Here is a 19183-nt window from a genome sequence, read left to right on the forward strand (position 1 = left end):
TTTTAAAATCCTGCCGGGAGTTTTAGTCTTTCATATTGTGTTTCCTGTAACTTGATGCAGGTCTGTGCGCTGCAGTTCCGCTGTCAGCCGGCAGGGGCGCTGCTGTAGGAAGCTATTTGATCTGATAGTGACAATGACGGGTAAACAGCCAGGATGATATCACTTCAACATGTAAACCGGTCATTTACCATCGAGAGTATTGATCAAATGATCTGCCAATATGTTTCTATCGAATGGTAATCTGATCAGTCTCTCGGTGAGTAAATACTGAAACACCAAACAGATTGTTCCGAGATGTGTCTTTGCTCATTAACCAGTTTACTATTTTTTCCTTCGGCTGAAATCTAAAATACAGCTGGCAGAAAAACAACCTGAGAGGATAAATTGGATTGAGACTGTCTGTACCAGATATAAATATAACGTTCACTTATGTCACATCAGTAAGCCTGCTGTAAAATAGCATATATCACACACATGTCCAGTTAATTTGATTATAATGACTGTTTTTAACTTACTAATAATTAGTAATGTTTGTATATCTCCCTCATGGAAAATAAATGTAAAAATTCAGGGGAATGAAGCCACCAGGTCAAGAAAAACAAGACCTAAATAAATTATTTCATCATGATTTATTTTATGCTGCCATCTGTTGATAGAAACAGGTAATGTTACTCCACTGCTCTACTAACACCATGGACATGAAACATAATGCAAGACAGCAATAGACTCACACACACATGGGAAAGGCATGTATGGACATGTATACAGTGAGTCTTCAGATAAATATAACAGGAGCAAGAGGGAATAATAGAAATGTGGTTTGTTTCCGTTTGTTTGCGGGACGTGAAGTTCCTCTGCTCCAGTTGTGTTTATTTAATGTCTCTTAGCACATTACGAGACTGCTTTTCTGTTTGTCCTGTGCAGTGACTCAGACTTTTCTCAGTGCACAGAAGTTGATGATGAGTGTGAAGAGTCACAGGCTCAGTACACACTTAAAGGTATACAAACTTAAAATATGTGGTGGAATGTAAACAGTACATTTACTCAAGTATTAAACTTACGTATTTCCATTCTATGCTACTTTTATGCTAATGTGCTTTTCTACATTTATTTGATCAATTTAGTTACTAGTTACTTTGAAGATTCAGATTATTACTACAAAATATAATCAACTAATTAATTTTGTAGTATGTACTGTACTAAAACAAATGACCCAGTAATCAGTTGATATCAGCTCCACGACAGTTTCATTATTAGTGATGCTTAATCATAATGCATCAACATTTGTAATATAATATACCTTCATTATTCCGAAATGGGCCATTCTGCATTATTAGTAATTTTACGTTTGGTACTTTAAGTATATTTGGATGCTTAAACATACTTGCAGGACTTCTGAGTACTTCTTCTACCACAGCTTGTTAGAATCGACTAACTGATTGATCGCCTTCATCGCAATGTGACAGGGCTAACTAAGTGTGTGTGTGTGTGTGTGTGTGTGTGTGTGTGTGTGTGTGTGTGTGTGTGTGTGGGTGTAGGTTAAAGGAGAACAGGTTTAGTTGTGACACCCTCCAATCAGAAAGTAGTTTAAGTGATGCCTCGTTGTCACCTCATGCTCAGTTGCATGAGCTGCTTACATACCAAGAATAAGCCACACTCACAGAAAGAAAGAAATGTGCAAAATGCTTTTTTCTCCAAGTGTTGTAGCCTCTTTTATATTTTGGATAACTGTTCTTGTGTCAGCACATAGGATTTCAGTGGCAAGCACTTCTCTTATACACCAATGCACAAATACAGACTGAATGGACAAAAGGCCTCACATTGTTGAATCGTCAGTAATTTAACCTTACACAATGTAATGATATAAATAAGAGAAGAATGCTTGCAATAACACATTTGAGAGCGAGGAAATACTAAAAATTGAGTCCTTTAAATTGTCGAGTGATGGGTCTTTTAACTGGTGTGTATAAAATGACATGTGGCCTGTTAGTAGATAACTCAAATGTTTCTAAAATATACTTTCTATCTAATTCTACAAACTACAACACAAGAAGAGACATCACTGGACACTTTTTAGAGTTTCAGAAAGATTTTTACATTAATGACGACATTATTTTCAAATTATGATATGAAAATTAAAATGTTTTAGCTGTTAAGAAAAGGTTGAAGGTGTACAAGTTAACGATCATAAAAAAGGGTGTGTAATGCAGGGCGATGTGCGTAATAATAAATACATTAAAATGTGAGATAAAATGCATAGAAATGAATTACTGATGGTTGCTGACAGATTTCGAGCCCCTAATTTCACATTTTTTATTTATTCCTCACCATGCTGATGATATTTTTCTTGGAGCTGAGACATAAAAAGGCCTGAGGAGCATTTTAAGTATGTTCCATTGGTGTTGTGATCATTGACTTTCTCCTAAAATCTTACAGGAACAATATTTACATTTCGAGAACAGAGCCGTAAACTATAAGCTGTTTGATGGAAAGCACAACATAGCCACAAATGAGAGGACATATGAGGAGAGAGAGCCATGTGAAGTGAGGCATGGGGTTGGCACAGAGCAGCTATAAATATTACATATATGTAGTGTATGATATGATATTCTACTCTTCTATGCAGAAAGTCGGTGTCTTGTCGGTGAGCATAGCACCCTCTGCTGTACGACATTCAAATAAAACCTTTATTTATCGTACTAAAGGCCAAGAGAAATGACACTGCAGAGATGTAAATAATACTAGGACGAGTTTAGCCTTAGTTTTTTTTAAACACTGACTATAAATTGGAGACAAACAGAAGATCAGCGATTGTGTGGCTGAGATGTCATTGGGTGTCAATCTCTGAAATTATAAAACATTTTCTGATATAGGCTACTTAACAGGCTTTAATTAGGGGTGGCCAAAATATATAAAAAATGTATTGCTGGTGTAATTTGCTTCAACATTTGGATATTCTTGGCAATTTCTCCTTCTCCTTATATCGCACACATCAAACCTCCTCATTTGTCGGCTCGTTAACAACACCGGAGGTGTGGAACAGTGACACTTCATCTAAATCTCAAGAAAATGTTGTTTCCTTGTTAGTCATTGTTTTCTCACTCTATTTTTGACCTTCGGTTGCTGGCTATTCTGGACTGATTTATTTTACTGTCAATCTCCTGTCACTTCTGATTTGGGCTGGAAGGTCTCATCTCAGCAGTCTTTGCCCTTGCTCATTCCTCCAAATGTTAAGATTTACCCAACACTCTTCCCAAAGTTGCTGCCATTTTTGTGACCATGTCATGACACGTTCACAATTTAAAATGTCACCTCAGTGCAGCCTGCTTAGTTCTGAGGCATGTGTCGGCTTACATTGCTTGATTACACCAAAATATAACTTTTTTAGTGGAATTATTTCACATTGTGCTGTGCCATATTTACAAGGACCATCCAGTCTGGATGATCAATGTGGTATGGGGTTTTTGAAATGCAATTAAAGCTTTATTCCGTATCTGTTTTGCTGTATTACACAATACATGTTGGCACACTTAAACACACTAATTGGCTTTAAACACCACTTATCTTGTTTGTTGTAGAGTTTTGATTTCATTACCTGCTCCCTGGAAATGAAACAGGTCATGCACTAGACTGACAGTGACCTAAAGCAACCCGTCCTCTCCTTTTAGGTTTTGCTGAATGTGGGACAGCGAGGTCACCGTGGTGCAGAGGTCGGTAAGTTTAGCACGTGCGCCGTGCAGCAATGGCAGCTCCAATCCTCTTACAACCCCCACTTCTTCCAGCACTCAGGCCAGACTATAAGATCAGCTTGCCGTGCTCAGGTCTTATCTCGAAGATACAGTAGATCCTCAGTACAGAGTCACGCTAACAGGTATCTAACAACACAGCCAACATGCCTGCCTCTGTATGCCTAGAGCAGGCCTGTTTGCTTTTTGGATGCATTCACTGACACAAACGTTTACAGATATTTGCGGTACGAATTGCTTCAATAAAAAACTAAATACCGTTTAAGAAAAGAATATGGTTGATTTACAGCCAACAACCAAACAGTTTTTCATGTGTCCGGTAAAATCAGCATTACTGTTGATGGTAACCTTCTTCAAATTCAATTACTCATCCTAAGAAAGGGTTTAAATCGATAGGAAAGTAACTTGAGCTGAAAGGATTATTTGATAAGTGTATTGGTTCATTAACAGAAAATAAATTGGCAGATATTTTGAGAATAGAATTCATTCAATCATTATATTTACATCACATTGGGGGATTGTCACAGGTAATAGGCATTTTCTTTGTATTTTCTTATGTTTATAGACAAAAGAAAACAGATTAATTGAAAATGTAGTTATAGTCCTAAAAGTAACTAAAGGTATTATCATGTTTCTGTAAACTAAACCTAAATATAAGGAAGGGCTCCTGTAAAGTATCCACAATGTGTCTGCAGTAAGGAAGAAATCTTAGACAATTTACCCCTCAGATTCTGTTTAATGTCCACAAAATAACACTGTTCATTCTAAAATGTGTAGCTGTACATTAGTCCACGTTTCCTTTTGGTTTATGAGTTCAGTAAAAGGGTGAAACATGGGAGTCCCTGTCTTTGACGTCACTTACACAACCTATCCCAGGCCGGGCGGTTACTGCGGATTTTACACAGTGTTTTTTCTCTCTTCCTTCTTCTTGGCGTCCTGTGGGAGAGCGGATGGGAAATTCTGATGTCATCAACCTTGGCACAGCGGGGCAGAGGAGTATGCAGACCCTCAGGGTGCCACGATTGGTGCCCATGTGTTTGTGCCCCGTAGATGGTGAAATAGATGGTGTGGTGCTGCCCGCCTGTGCTGCACCTGCGTCCCAGCATGCTGATTGATCAGTTTGGTCATGTGGAATGTCACCATCTGCTCCCCAGTCCCACTCACCCCTTCTTGTGTGAATGCCAATCACTGGCAGGAAGATAGTTATTTAAGCCATGTCAAATCAGGCGCATGACGATGAGCAATATGCCAGCAACACTTGAAATGTGTGTTGCAGGCGTAGTATGCACAACAGCATATCTTACAGTAAAAGGACAACCATGACTTCAGAATGCAAAGATGTTTATGTTTTCTTTTTGTTCTTGTTGGTTGGTCACATCAAAACAGATTGTTTTCCTTCACAGAATATAATCAGATTTTGTGCCCCCTCACTAATATATTCTGCAAATAAAATGTAATTTGATAACTGAGGGCTGCAGTGATGGCGTGATTGCATGCATGTGTTTTTATTTATTTGCATAATTCATTTCCTTTCTTTTATTTTGAGCATAGTTCCTTATTTATTTCTCCTCTATCCCCTTCAGTTGCTCTTTTTTGGCCTCTTAATGGCCAACAACGTATCAGGGGGCCATCAGAAGTGACATTCTTCATTGTAGAGCGTCATAACCAATGACATTTCAACCATGGGAAAATAAAGATATGCAAATGTGAACTCATTAACATTTGCATTACCTGTTTGAATAATCGCGCTGCTGACAAGACTGCAATTAACTAAGATTGATGCAAAGTTCAGGGTTAGGGGACTGTATATATTTGCTCTTGGATCATTTACCCAAGGTGTGTGTGTGTGTGTGTGTGTGTGTCTTATGCATGCTTAGTGTGTCAGATAGGAGAACTGATTTCTGTCAGAAGAAAAGGTCATTCAGTAGCTACTGGTGTTCCAGGATATATGTAAGTCTTGAATTGTTTTATACATTTTTGGCTTAAGACATCTGAATTAAGTACATGTCATCTTTATAACCAGTATCTTAACTTAATGAAAAAATAATGTATGTAGGACAGATGCTATTGCTGGAAAAAGAAGGAAAGTTCCACCAATGATTGTTGTAATGAAGATGAAGAGACTGACCTGCTAACCCAGTTAACACTAACGTGTCAGGATAAGACTTTGACTTCAAGGAAACTGCATGGACTGCGCAGCTCACCTTAAGACAGAATAAAACCAGCAGACACAATTAGTTTTCCTGCTCTCAGATCAGTTTGTTTGCCACAGCAAACATCGGACACATTATTAGGGCCATTATGTCAATTAAATAACAGTGTTCTTATTATGTAAGGCTGGATATCATCCTTAACACAATCAGTTCTTTAAATACAAAAAATCCTTTTAACAAATATTTGTTGACTACTTTTACACCAGCTGTGCATTAAAAGTGATACATTGGAGAAGCACAGCAAGCATTATGGTAAATTAAACGGAAATAGATTTCACATTACACACAGTCCCATGTGGCTTCAGTGTCAACACTGGAGGGTTAGTCATACAATGAGTTCAAGATCAATGCTGTGCTGCTGGTTCAGTGGGAATTATTTGATTGGATTCTTGAGAGGTCTCTCTCGGACAAAATGCCCTGCCAGGACAGTGTGGCACACTTCAGGAGCATTACGCCAACTGCAGAGTTTTTATCTCTCTCTCGTGAATCGTATTCATGTTACAGAGAATACTGCACAAAATACAGCAGGTCAACATCTATTCTATAATCATTTTAAAATGAGCAGCTTGTGCATTTGACTTCCTCGTGAGAGTTTTCAGAAGAAAGTACCCTCATAAATCTGAGTGGTTTGTTTGCACATGCAGTGGGTCACTGTCAGTTTCAGCACCAGCACAGCAGACAGTAGATTTACCTCACACAGGAAGTGTTTTACATTAACAGATCACCCAGACAGGCTACTGTATAAATAACTTTTAACCCACGCCACACGTGCTTACAAACTAAAGATTGGGATCTATTTGTACAAGTAGGTCAGACAGGGGTGTGGAAGCTTCTGTTTACTGGAAACCTCTACCTGTCTTACACAAGCTAATCTGCATGCCATCATTCTGAACCTGCTTGCATACGGTATGATTTTACACAAACATAGGATATCATAGGAAAAGGATGACAGCAGCTGAACAACAAAATGCATAACCAACACTGGTGATGGCTCTACTCCCTTTCCCCCTCCCCCCTTTTTTTATTTTCGCTGGTGTGGTCAAGGTGTTTGATCATGCGTGGGTGGGGAATTCCCTGCTTATTACAAGTTATTTATATGATGCCATTGTGCACAAACATATTATTTAACAGTCAACACATACTGATCACTAAACACTACAACCTGACTCTGTTTATTCCCATACTTTTCTTTTATTAAACTAAGAAAAGATTTAGTATATTCTAGTCCCGGCTTGTAGTACAGTAATAGCATCAACCCTTGGCCACCCCTCTCTGCTGCCTGGAATGGTCCAGCCCTTATTTGCATAAGTTGTCTGCGGGTAGCTGCATGACCAGCAGGGGTAGGTTAGGGGAATGAGTGCATGTGGACTACATACACATGAGAAAAGACACGGACAGAGGAGCTGCTTGTGGATTTTATTGAGAGTCTTGCACTGAACCAGTCGGAGTTATGTACTGTGCTCATCCTGCCTCTGGCACAGGCAACAACTCATTGATGTATTGCTACAACATGAAACCAGTGAGTACATTTGTTATATATATATATATATATATATATATATATATATATATATATATATATATATATATATATGTATGTTTTATTTTCCACAGGATACATGACCCTGTCAGTGTGATCGGCGATGATGCTGTTGCACTCTTTAATTGTCTTCTCAGATTTCCTGCTTGTTTGTTGACTTGCGCAATGAAACACTAGTTTCCAGTTGTATTTGTTAATAGTGGTTTAAGAGTGTGTTGACGTCCAAATGTAGCATCAGTAAGATATGCATTTATGTGGAACACGGTATAAAAGTTAAGAATATTATAACTTAACATTTTCTCATCACCTTTTTAGTGAGGCCTTTCAGAGTTGGTGGGGATGTTTCTTGCTCTGCACAGAACATTTGTTGGGATGAAAGGTTGTTTCATCTGGTTGGTTTGCGTGTGTGTGTGTGTGTGTGTGTGTGTGTGTGTGTGTGTGTGTGTGTGTGTGTGAGTGTGTGAGAAACAGAGGGAGAGAGGTTTTTATGTTTTAGAGAGGTAATGTCAATAGTTTGTGCTGAATGTGTCATTGTCACTTCCTTCACAAGTTGCGCTCGTTATGGGTAGCTTATTCTGGTTCAACGTTCAGTAGTTGCCACTTAGAGCTCTTGCAAAACAGAGTTTGTGAACATTATCAGGTATAATAAAATAAAAACTAGCTGTGAAATGCCAATTGGTCACTTTTCTTTCTTTCTTTCTTGCTTATTTGTTTGTTTCCCCATTAACAGCATTCAAACCAACTTCACAGAAGAATGTCATTTTCTAAAAATTTAAATCATGATTACCCTAAAATCTAACAACTTATAATAACTCTAATTAATGTTTGCATCCAGTCACACCGCACTCACTTGTGATTTTAACAAACTCATGTTAAAATGCACCGGTGAGACCTCATGCTTCCTGTTCTCTGAGCACCATGTAGTCAAGCCTAGCAGCAGAAAACATCTTGACATGAAGCAGATTGCTGGTATTTCTATTTGATTTAACCCCGCTATGTTGGAGCAGTTCCTCCACCACTGCTGCCATTATCAAAGGCAGCTTTGATCTCTGTGAGACTAACCATATCCAGACATCGTGGATCACAGAGGCAGAAAATTGGTTGCATGTGGCTGGAGTTGGCCATGGTGGAGCACAGCATAGGCCCTGAATAGCAAGTTGATATTTCACTCATCTAGCATTGTAAAGCTGTGTGCACTCACAAAGGGGAAATACTGTAGCTGTTTGTTCTTTTTGTACAACACATCTTTTAGATTTAAAGTACTTTGGAAATGCAAGTTGTAGATTGACAAAAAAAGGACTTATGTTCAAAATGATTATTTCAATCAAACACGAAGGTTTTATGGTAATTACAGTCTCTCTTAGTTGGGTTTTTTTATTTGCTGAAAAAAGTCCCTTATCATTTGTGATGCAGTGATTGATGGTTCCTAAATCAATGCTATGCTAAAAGAGGATGCCATGGTGACGGCCCCTCTCCAACGGGGGCCAGAGAGGGCGTGCTGGGGCGGGGGTGTGACCATTATTAACGGGTCGCCTGCTATGCTGATGGTAAGGAGGACAATTGGCTTTATCCTCCGCCATATGCTGCCCATGGAGGCTCAGACGGGCCCAGTGTCGGCAGGGGCTCCTCTGTTTGGCCTAGCCCACAATCACCATGGGACTCATGCCAGCCAGGGTCACGGCTGCATGTGTGTGTGTGTGTGTGTGTGTGTGTGCTTAAGACCGTGTGTCTTTGTGTGTGTGAGCCTGTGAGTGTGCTTGCACAAGCATACTCAAGAGAGTCTTTAATAGCCTGCTTTACAGAACTTGTCGTCCGGGTAACTGACACCCCATTGATGCTGTGCAGGGAGGTTTATTTTCATTTCCTGGGGCACATCAAAGCAACCTAGGGAGGTGCAGGTGCAGCCCAGACCTCTTGGTCTGTTTGAGTGAGTGAGCATGTGTTGGTGTGTTTCGTGTGCATATGTGCAGTTTCTAGCCTTGTGTTTTACAATTAAAAGAAAAAAACCATTTGCCAAAGGTAGTTCTTAAATCTGTTTGCTGTTTTCAATGTTTTGTTTCCGACATAAGGGGATCATTAGGGTGAGACTGTGTTTGGTTTCTTTTTGAAGACAAAGTGTGAGAAGGCATGTAATTATTTGAGAGGGACTTGTATCCTAGTCTCCTGCAGCCAGTCGAACCTGATCATGATTAGGGCAGGGATTTCTCATGGTGAATGGTTCCTAAATCCGGATGAGGAGGTGCATGGATCTGCAGCTTATGGATTATCGCAATAGCTCTAAGTGTGCATCATCCTCTCTGCTTTGTTTTTATAATACTGTTGCTTCAGCTCGCACTCACAGTATTCAACCATTTGTGTCAGCACGAGTGGTTTGAGTGTTTCAGACACAGAAAATCCTTGTATGTGTAACACTATGTTATGGTTCAAAGTCAACAATGCCTTAAACAAGCTTTTCTCCCTAGGTTTATGGGCAGTCTCCCACTAATGACGACATCAACCAGAACTCATCTTTACATCCGTCCTCCAAGGCCCACAACAATGTGTTTGCAAGCACATTCTTTGGTGAGCTCAAACGATCCTAAATAATCATGATTAATCTAGTAAAGTGGAGATCAGTGTAATAAGAAGATTCTGCTTTGGTTCAGCGTTTACTCAAACCCTTCATTCCTTTAGTATAGTAGCACCTAATGACATATACAAATACTGTATGGGTTTTCAAGGATAACAAAACAACAAAGTTCAAGTAATAATAATTTTGACCTGATAATGGCACTACATACAAAGTCAGAGGATCACCAAAGTTATTCAAATGTATCCTTAGGGGGACAGGAAGGTTTCTACCAAATTTCACTGTGATACATCCAATGAGACATGTCGCATAACACCATCAACCTCATGGTGGCACTAGAGTGAAAGTCAGTGGGACTCATCCTCTGGGAAGCATGAATGTTGGTACAACATTTCCTGGCAGTCCATCTAATTGTTGAGATATTTCTTCTTGCGGATAAACTAAACATTTATAGAATAGCATAACAAAAACAAGAATTAAAGGTCCAGTGTGTGGGATTTAGTGCCATCTAGAGGTGAGGTTGCATATTGCAACTAACTGAATACCCCTCACCCGTCCCTTTCAAGTGTGTCAGAGAACTACGGTAGCGTAAAAATGCAAAAGGCCCTTTTTATAGAGCCAGTGTGTGTTTGTCCGTTCTTGGATACTGTAGAAATGATACTGTACATAAGATAAGATAAAATAGAATTTAATAATCCCGAAAGAAATTCTTGTGCCAGAGATTAAATAAAAAACACAATAGCATAATACATAAAGAGTGTGTAAGAAGTCATACTAAGAGCAGTGCCTAATAGAATAACAATACAAGTGACAAACATTTAAAACAAAGAAACAATTCTTTCTGGACCTTAAAGATTACATTGAAATTAGAGTCTCATTGAAAGAGCCTTTACAATCTGGCTATGTAAAAGGATTCTCAGAGCTCAGACAAAGATTGTCACATCAGTTATAAAATAACATTGTCCAGCCATTGATTGACTGATAGGGCTTCATTGTTTCCATGGAGGCCACTGTAGAGCTTCATGACTTCACTGGCTGTTTGAGATGCTGTTCCAGTGCAGGCTATAACATATTGTTATCCATTTTAGAGGGGACGAGCAACTCACCCGACATCTGGAATGCTGTAAATGGGCTGAACCAGCAGGGCTATGAAGGGGCACTGGGAGCAGCAACAACCCACCACACACAGCCGGGGAACTACGGCAGCCTGCAGCCGGTGCAGCACAGTCACCTGGTGAGATTCTCCTCCAGGACCTTTGATGTTCGCCAGCACAGCAGCCCTGCTGATTATAATGTGTGTTTGCTTACTGTTCAGGACTACTCTCCACACTCAGTGATGGCTGCTGACATGAACAGGGGTCTCCCACCAATGTCCACCTTTCACCGCAACAATACAGCATCGCACACTCCGTCAATCAACAACTCAGACAATTCAACAGGTGAGGAAAAATAATCTTCACTGCTTATTTCAGCTCTGGTTTGTTTGTTCTTTATTATAATATTTTACCTTGATGTTTCTTTTATTTCAGTCTCAGGGAGCAAAGGACATGTGTCAGGAGGATCACTGACAGGCGATACCTTGGGCAAAGCTCTGGCCTCTGTAAGTATGCACCACCTCAATCCCATTAGACCGGCTCATCTATGCCGTGTTATGTTCAAACAGTCAGTCCAGAGCATAAAACCAAGCCCTGAGAGCCACAGCGGTATAATGCAAAAGGAAAATAGTGGTTTGTCCCTGCCTGGAGCGGACTAGTGCATATTAACGAAGGGCTACTCTTGTGCTGCTGGACTTTGTATTGGCTGCTAGTAAAATAACGAGAATTGATGAGTTTAGTTCAGGTTACGAGCCTGCTCCAAAGGCTGCGGCAGCAGCTGTAAAACCTTACGCAGAAGTGACAAGTTGTGCTTTTAAAATGATCCATGCCTTACTCCCACTCCTCCCCCTCTTTCTCTCTCTCTCTCTCCCTGTCTGCTGCCAGATTTATTCCCCCGATCACACCAGCAGCAGCTTCCCCTCCTGCTCGTCCACACCAGTAAGATCTCCGTCCCCGAATGCAGCTGAACCTGCAGGTAAACTGGAGTAACACATGCTGCTCTGAGTGAAATGATATTTACTTTCTGTGTTTTTCAATCCTTTAATTGTCTTATTTGGTTGTTTTCTTCCTCTCAGGTACCAACATGTGGCCCCGGAGTTCAGTTCAAGCACCACTCTCCCCACACTATGAGTCTTCACTTATATCATTGGTAATGATTTGATATCACATTTAAACCATTATTGTGCCATATAGAGAGAATGAATGAATTGATCTATAAATAAATGAAACTCATAAGAGCATTGCAACAAATATAATAAAGACGAACATGTAGACAGCACAAGGAGAATATATTCAATATGAAACACCTAAAAATATATATTGAATATAAGTATATTCAAATTAATAATAAACACTAAAACAAATAAATGCATTAGAATATGCACATACCTGAAAAGATTTGGACCATTATGAAAATACCAATATAATATTATTATTATTATTATGATATATATAATAATAATAATAATAATAATAATAATAATAATAATAATAATAATAATAGTAGTAGTAGCGACAATGATAATTATTAGGTTAGCATAAAGACAGGAAACAGCTAGTCTAGTTCTGTCAAAAGGTTATGAAATATGTTCAAAACCCAAAGTTTGAAAACAACAAGATGTGGTTTTACAGGATGTATATGCCGAACTGGTTACCTGGTAGCCTAAAGGTCACAACTTTATTTACACAAATGAGCTCAAACAACATTTAAAGAATGAATTTTAGAGCTGTTATTTGTTAAAACAAAATGTCTCATCTCTATTTAATGCGATGGAAATGCAAAACTGTGTCCTGATTGGCAAATGCCACATAAAAAAAACCTTTTTGTCTTTTGGTGTTTGCAGTCTCAGGTGGAGGACCGACTGGACAGACTGGACGATGTGATCCACGTCCTGAGGAACCACGCTGTGGGCCCCACGGCCGGCCTGCCCGCTGACATCCACGGCCTTCTGAACCAGAACCTGCACGGCCTCCTGGGATCTGCCAGCACTGTACCGCTCACCTGCCACACTCCAGCCATGGTTAGCAACATTTATTTTTAAATATATCAAGGAAGGACAGGGCAGCGCGTATGGAAATCCAATGTTGTGTGTGTGTGTGTGTGCGTGTGTGTGCTGGTATTCAGATTCAGGAATTTTCCACCCGCTATGTCGGCATGTTTTCCTCATGGAGGGGTTGTTGTCCTTGAAATAGGAAACTGAGCACAATAGTAGAGCGCTGTGACGCGTAGTCCTTGAATGGAGAGCGTACAGTATGTGCAGACTTTAATTCCACTCTGGGGTGATGGGGAAGCCTTCATCGTGCAACTCCCATTTCAGCATGTTTCCCTTTCAGCAGACCAGGGGATTTTAGCCCAGCTGGAGTGGAAGTATATGCACGGGAAAGGTTTTTTTTAGTTTAATCCTTTGGGGGAGGGGGGTATTAAATTCTCTCACTTTTATTTTTACAAATGATGTGTCTGTTAGGAATGAATCATTCCTGAAAAAGAATTAGTAGTATGTGTAGGGAGTATATAGTAGTTTTAAGGAGAGGATTAAGATTGTCTGAGATTAAATACATTATGTAGAGCAAGAGATCTACCCGCTGTTACGGCGACAATGAGGAGGCAGATGTTGGTTTTGTGACTTATTTGTCATTGCTTGGGTCTAAAGGTTGTACACTGTATGTGACTGAGCCAGGCTCTCTGTCTTACGAACACATGAATATTTCCCTTATCTCATTGGTTTCTTTGTGTCATGAAGGTTGAAGCAGTCAATATGAACAACAACCACTCAGCCTTCCAGAGCCGCACACAAAATGGCCACCCGTACCCTGCCAGACACAGGGCCACGCTTCAGCACATGCAAAGTGGAGGTAAAAGCTGCTGCATTCATATATTTTACATCTTAACGTTTGAACCTTTAAGCCATTAAGTCTTCAGAGATTACAGAGTTTTAATATATATGTATTTTTTATTTATTGTGTATGATCTGCTACAGGAGGTAATCTGGAGCTAAAGATGGAGAGTGGGGAAAGGGAAGAGATGATGCACACCAATCACAGTCACAGCTCTGACAGCCAGAGATCAGATGAGGAGAGCGAAAATAAAACACAAGGAGAAAACAGCGGATGTAACAGGTAAACAGTCCCGCTGTCCTGCTTAGTAGGAACAAAAAACAGCCTTCACCCAATCAGAAAAACTAGTTTGGTGTTTAATTACAGCTGCTAGTGTGACTGTCGAAGACTAATTGTGCTATAATAATAAAAACAGTGGGTTTTGTGACCCATAATAGTACAGCAGATTTCAAAATAAAAGTCCCTCACTCAAAGGCAAGTATTAGAGCCTTCTTGCCATTCGGTTTCACTAATTTAAAACACTGTCGGACCCCTTGCTGTGAAGGGCAGCTGTGTCCAGGCGAGCCTATTTAGCTCTGCCTCATATTTCTTCTTCATGTTGCATTAAGTTGCAGTGAATTAAATGAGGAAAACAGAGGAGCTGCTGGGACATTCAGTAAATGGTAAAGACATCAATGATAGAAAGGTGTATTATGGTGGTAGGGTTATAAAGAAAAAGCCTGCAATACACAATAAGTCTTTTTATAGTACCCTACCACTGTCCTCAGTAGGCGTGAAGAGTAAAGTAAAGTAAAGGCTTCACTTCATTCTTTTTTTCAATGAATCATTTTAGACCATAAAATAGAGGGAAAGAAAATGCTTGTTCCCAGACGGCAGTTTGATATTAAAAAGTTGCTTATTCTCTCAGTCCGAACCACCAAAAATATATTATCATTTAAAACATATGAAACGGAGAAATCCAAATCCTTACATCCTTACAAAGTTTGCCATGTTTTGCTTAATAAATAATTAAAGGTATTAAGTTAGTACCAAAATAGTTGCTTCTGTTCTGTTGACGAACTATCAATTAAACAGCAATCGTTTCAGCTGTGACATCAGACTTCATTGTTAATGTTAATGTGCTTTGGGTATTAAATGAGCCAGGGATTTAAATCTGGACTGTACATGTTACAGATTTATTTGAGGGTTCGTCCTGGTGTCTCTAGTTTCAGCGGTCGCTTCAGGACAAACCTCTTCATGACATCATCTCTGATGCCTAAGTGTGTGTTTTCATTTTATTTAGATCTATAATCTAGTTGAGGGAAATTGATGTTGACATATGTGGGCGATCCTCCAGCAACAGTTTTTCCACTGGATGTTTTCCTTTGTTTTGGTTTCTTCTTCAAACTGAATGATAATTGGAAAGAAAACAATTATTAAAATGTGACGAAATGTGTATCTGAATTGACTATCAGTGGTTATTGACTGAGCAGGGACTCTCTAAACAAATAAAGATATCTTCATGGATTAATTATAAATAAAACTACACCTAAACACATGAGAATGTTGTCCATATACTATGTAGGTCCTTTTAACAGAACAAATGAAGGTATATCGAGTAACCTCAGGAGACTCAATAACATGATGTCAGCTCAGCGACCAGCAGAGGGCAGACACGGCCACATTACAACTCACAGTCCTCTTATGTGTTATCCACTGACTCTTGAACATCCGTATGAAAAACACAAAGATTTTAAAGATTCAGACAATAAATGAATGAGCATCCTTTCTCACGATGTATCTCATTGATGTTGTAGTATCCATGAGGATGAAGATCTGAGCCCGGAGCAGAAGGCCGAACGTGAGCGTGACAGGAGGATGGCCAACAACTCCCGTGAACGTCTGCGTGTGCGGGACATCAACGAGGCCTTTAAGGAGCTGGGTCACATGTGTGAGCTGCACCTGAAGAGCGAGAAGCCACAGACCAAGCTGCTGGTGCTGCACCAGGCCGTGGCAGTGATCCTCAGCCTGGAACAGCAAGTCAGAGGTCAGTGTATCCTTGAGATGGGGCCTTGTTTCTCTGTAAAGTTAGGGAGTGAGTGTAGGAGATTAGTCAGTTGATGACAGACTCTGAACATGTTTTAGTTTCTCCAGGTTAAAATATCTCCTACCCACATTTAGATTTTTTGGTGAAATTACATTAATTGATTTTTTTGAGTAGCATTATAATTTATTTGGAGTCATATCTGTCCACCTAATGAATGTTAGTCTAATATTAACTCTCTTCTACCGACTCCTGAGGGAAATGTCTTCAGCTGCGTAATGCTCCTCTATTATCACCAGCTGGCCACTAACCTTATCTGTCTGCTGTTTGGTGGCGAGCACAGTGGGACCAAAAACAGCTGCATCTGGAAACTGCACCGATGAGAGCTGAGAGCGTTAACCTAAACATTAAAGTTGCGAGCCGTAAAATCAAAACAATAAGCTGAAAGATGCTAAAACCCTCCACATGAGCGGAGAGGAACAGCAGTCTGGTGAAAACTGTCCTTGGGTTTGTCACTACATATAACATATTTTACAATACATGTAGTCCAATTGATCGTAGCAGCTTTAATGCCACTATGACAGCAGTGTCACAACAACAATAATGGGTGATACACTAAGAGTACTATAGAATACACGAGGTATTTTCCCAACAGAAGTAAAATACCAGAATCTGCATTACACGGGATGGAAATTATCCACGTATTACCACAAGTCTTCAGCTTCTTTATTTAGTCAAACGCTAACCCATTGTTTGTCCCACAGAGAGGAACCTGAACCCAAAGGCAGCGTGTCTGCGGAGGAGAGAGGAAGAGAAGGCGTCTGCAGCCATGACGGATCCACAGTCCATGCATATCGGTTTTCATCCCAGTCTGACAGACGCATCAAACCCCATGGGCCACCTCTGAACATCTGGTAATAACTCCAGCATCAAGTAGGTAACATGAACTTATACACTTACACATATATACATCTGTGATAAACTAAATCATGTTCTGAACTGATACATGCAAAACATATGTTTCTTAATATAGTTGCTGACAAAATGTTAATATTAGCAAACCATATTTGTACAGAACAATATACAATAATAGTAATATATATATCATAGTAGCAACAGAACAATAATAGTTATATAAAAGGTCTTATTTTGTCATTATCTGTGTCTGTGTCCAGATGCTGAGTGAAGAGCATCCAGCTGTTTTGGACGTCCATTCGGACCAGGTCGACCTCAGTTTGAACAATCATCTCCTCACATCCCAACCGACTTCTAACTTTGTGCCTAAACTTTATTTGTAACAGACAAATGCATTGTAAACTGCAGATGTTTTGTACATATTTTGTATATTTATTGATTATCTGTCTGTTTTTGAATTTCTAAAAGGATGTAACCCAGTAGTGACGAGTTGTCAACTGCAATTTTAGATTTTTGGCAGAGCCCGATATGTTTCTGATTGACTTTTACATTTTACCACGTACACTCGTGATTTCCACCGAGCTCAGAGAACTGACATTCCCACATTTGTGTGTTCAGGCAACGGATTTCATTTGTCCTGTGTGTGTGTGTGTGTGTGTGTGTGTGTGTGTGTGTGCGTGTGTGTGTGCGTGTGTGTGTGTGTGTGTGTGTGTGTGAGAGAGAGTATTGCAGGAGTTTGACCATTCTGTGAATGAACAGATCTCCGAGAATGTTCTTTAACACGTGGGCATCATCTGTTATTTGTATGTTTGTTACAAATGAGTGTTATAGCACTGTCAACAGGATTACCCTTAATGATACACGGGTGGACAGAATCCTTCTCCTTCTCAGTGTAATTATCGCTCTTCAGACGTAGTCGAACCTCTTTGCATGTTTGAGTTTTTAATAGAAGATTCATTTTTTTCTAAGTTATGTAACTTATCTTTTATACAAATATTGTGAATTTCATGATGTCTCTATTTGCTTTTACATAAGAAAACCCCTTTTTGTGCAGTTTTACTAGATGTAGCCACATTTCATGCTCTGAGCAATACAGTATAACAGAATCATTGATGTCTTGTTTGCTTATCACACTGCTAAACAAATAATAATCCAAAATAATCTGAAATACTCCTATCATAACATGTACAGTATGTGTACAGTTTGAAGTAGCCTACAGGCATGTGTCAAATGATAATGTAGCAATAAATGTCTTTTCAAATAGTTTATGTCTGTGTGTTCTGTAAAACACATGCACACACACCTACTGTATACAAGGTACAGTGTTGGAATACATACTCAAATCCTTTACCGAAGTGAAAGTACAAATTCAACAATGTATAACTACTCAATTACTATTAAAAGTCCTGTTCCAAAGTTCCAAAATAGACTAAATCTTTAGGCTACTGTTCACAACAAAACCAGAAAAGGACACAATGTAGCGTTAACACATTTAGTAAAGCGTGAGCTGTACGACAACAAAGAACCAAACATTACAAACTGTACCAGCTAAAAGAAACTGTTTTTACAAACTTGCTGTTAAATGCTACAAAATTACAATCTAAAAAAAATGCCAAGAATCAAGGTTGCCCTCTTAGTGACCTAGAGGTTATTGAACATGTACTTGTAACACCCCAGACCTTTGTGGCCTGTCATCCCCCAACTCCCCCTTCATTTCTTTTCAGTTTTCAACTCTCAAATAAAGGACTTTAACATAGCGTGTGGTTTATTTATAGAAGGGCTTCTATTCAGAAACCATTTCAGAAAGAAATGTCAAGGCCACCATCCATAATGCAACTTTGTGCAGAGGGCACCTGCATGATCAGAACAAATATTTGATGAATCAGTTTTTCAACATTTACCCCAACATAAACATGGCTTTACAAAGAAAGAAGTCCAGGAGAAACCTTGAATGTGTCACAGGACAACTACAGCTGTTTCCCTCTGAAATGTTATATAACATAACATAAAGAGCCGTTTTACAGGACCTGTGACAAACTTTTCCTTCTTGGTTTAGGATTCAAAGACAACAGAAGGCTATAGTCTACAGGGGCAGAGAGGGTGGCATGGAGACTTGAGGGTTGAAGAAATACATACGTATATATGTCGATTTAATCACAAACAATCACATATTTCAATATTTGCTTGGAAAAGTCCACAAAATGAAGATATTTTGGCTCAACATTACATTATTGTGACATAAATACCA

The 19183-nt window shown here is 39.5% G+C and overlaps 1 protein-coding gene across 2 annotated transcripts; it reads left to right on the forward strand.

The window, feature by feature from the left end:
• Nucleotides 1-7341: 7341 nt before the first annotated feature.
• On the forward strand, nt 7342-18172 carry LOC115009774 (transcription factor 12-like). 2 transcript variants are annotated; one of them, XM_029434003.1, is made up of 13 exons: nt 7342-7478; nt 9962-10061; nt 11157-11302; nt 11384-11507; nt 11598-11668; nt 12048-12138; nt 12239-12312; nt 13007-13183; nt 13904-14015; nt 14141-14279; nt 15794-16023; nt 16785-16957; nt 17196-18172. In XM_029434003.1, the coding sequence occupies exons 1-12, from the start codon at nt 7410-7412 to the stop codon at nt 16925-16927; spliced, it is 1476 nt and encodes a 491-aa protein (XP_029289863.1). In that variant the 5' UTR covers nt 7342-7409; the 3' UTR covers nt 16928-16957; nt 17196-18172. The 2 variants fall into 2 exon arrangements, with proteins under 2 accessions (XP_029289863.1, XP_029289862.1); XM_029434002.1 differs by having other exon boundaries at nt 16785-16953.
• Nucleotides 18173-19183: the final 1011 nt, after the last annotated feature.

This window comes from Cottoperca gobio, chromosome 6 (genome assembly GCF_900634415.1).
Source record: "Cottoperca gobio chromosome 6, fCotGob3.1, whole genome shotgun sequence".
Taxonomy (NCBI): Eukaryota; Metazoa; Chordata; class Actinopteri; order Perciformes; family Bovichtidae; genus Cottoperca; species Cottoperca gobio.

Bases quoted from the DNA above. Each gene is read 5' to 3' on its own strand.
- LOC115009774 (XM_029434003.1), top strand. From the start codon at position 7,410: ATGTACTGTGCTCATCCTGCCTCTGGCACAGGCAACAACTCATTGATG. The intron at 11,508-11,597 runs GTGAGGAAAAAT...CTTTTATTTCAG, and splicing joins CAACTCAGACAATTCAACAG to TCTCAGGGAGCAAAGGACAT. The intron at 13,184-13,903 runs GTTAGCAACATT...TGTGTCATGAAG, and splicing joins CCTGCCACACTCCAGCCATG to GTTGAAGCAGTCAATATGAA.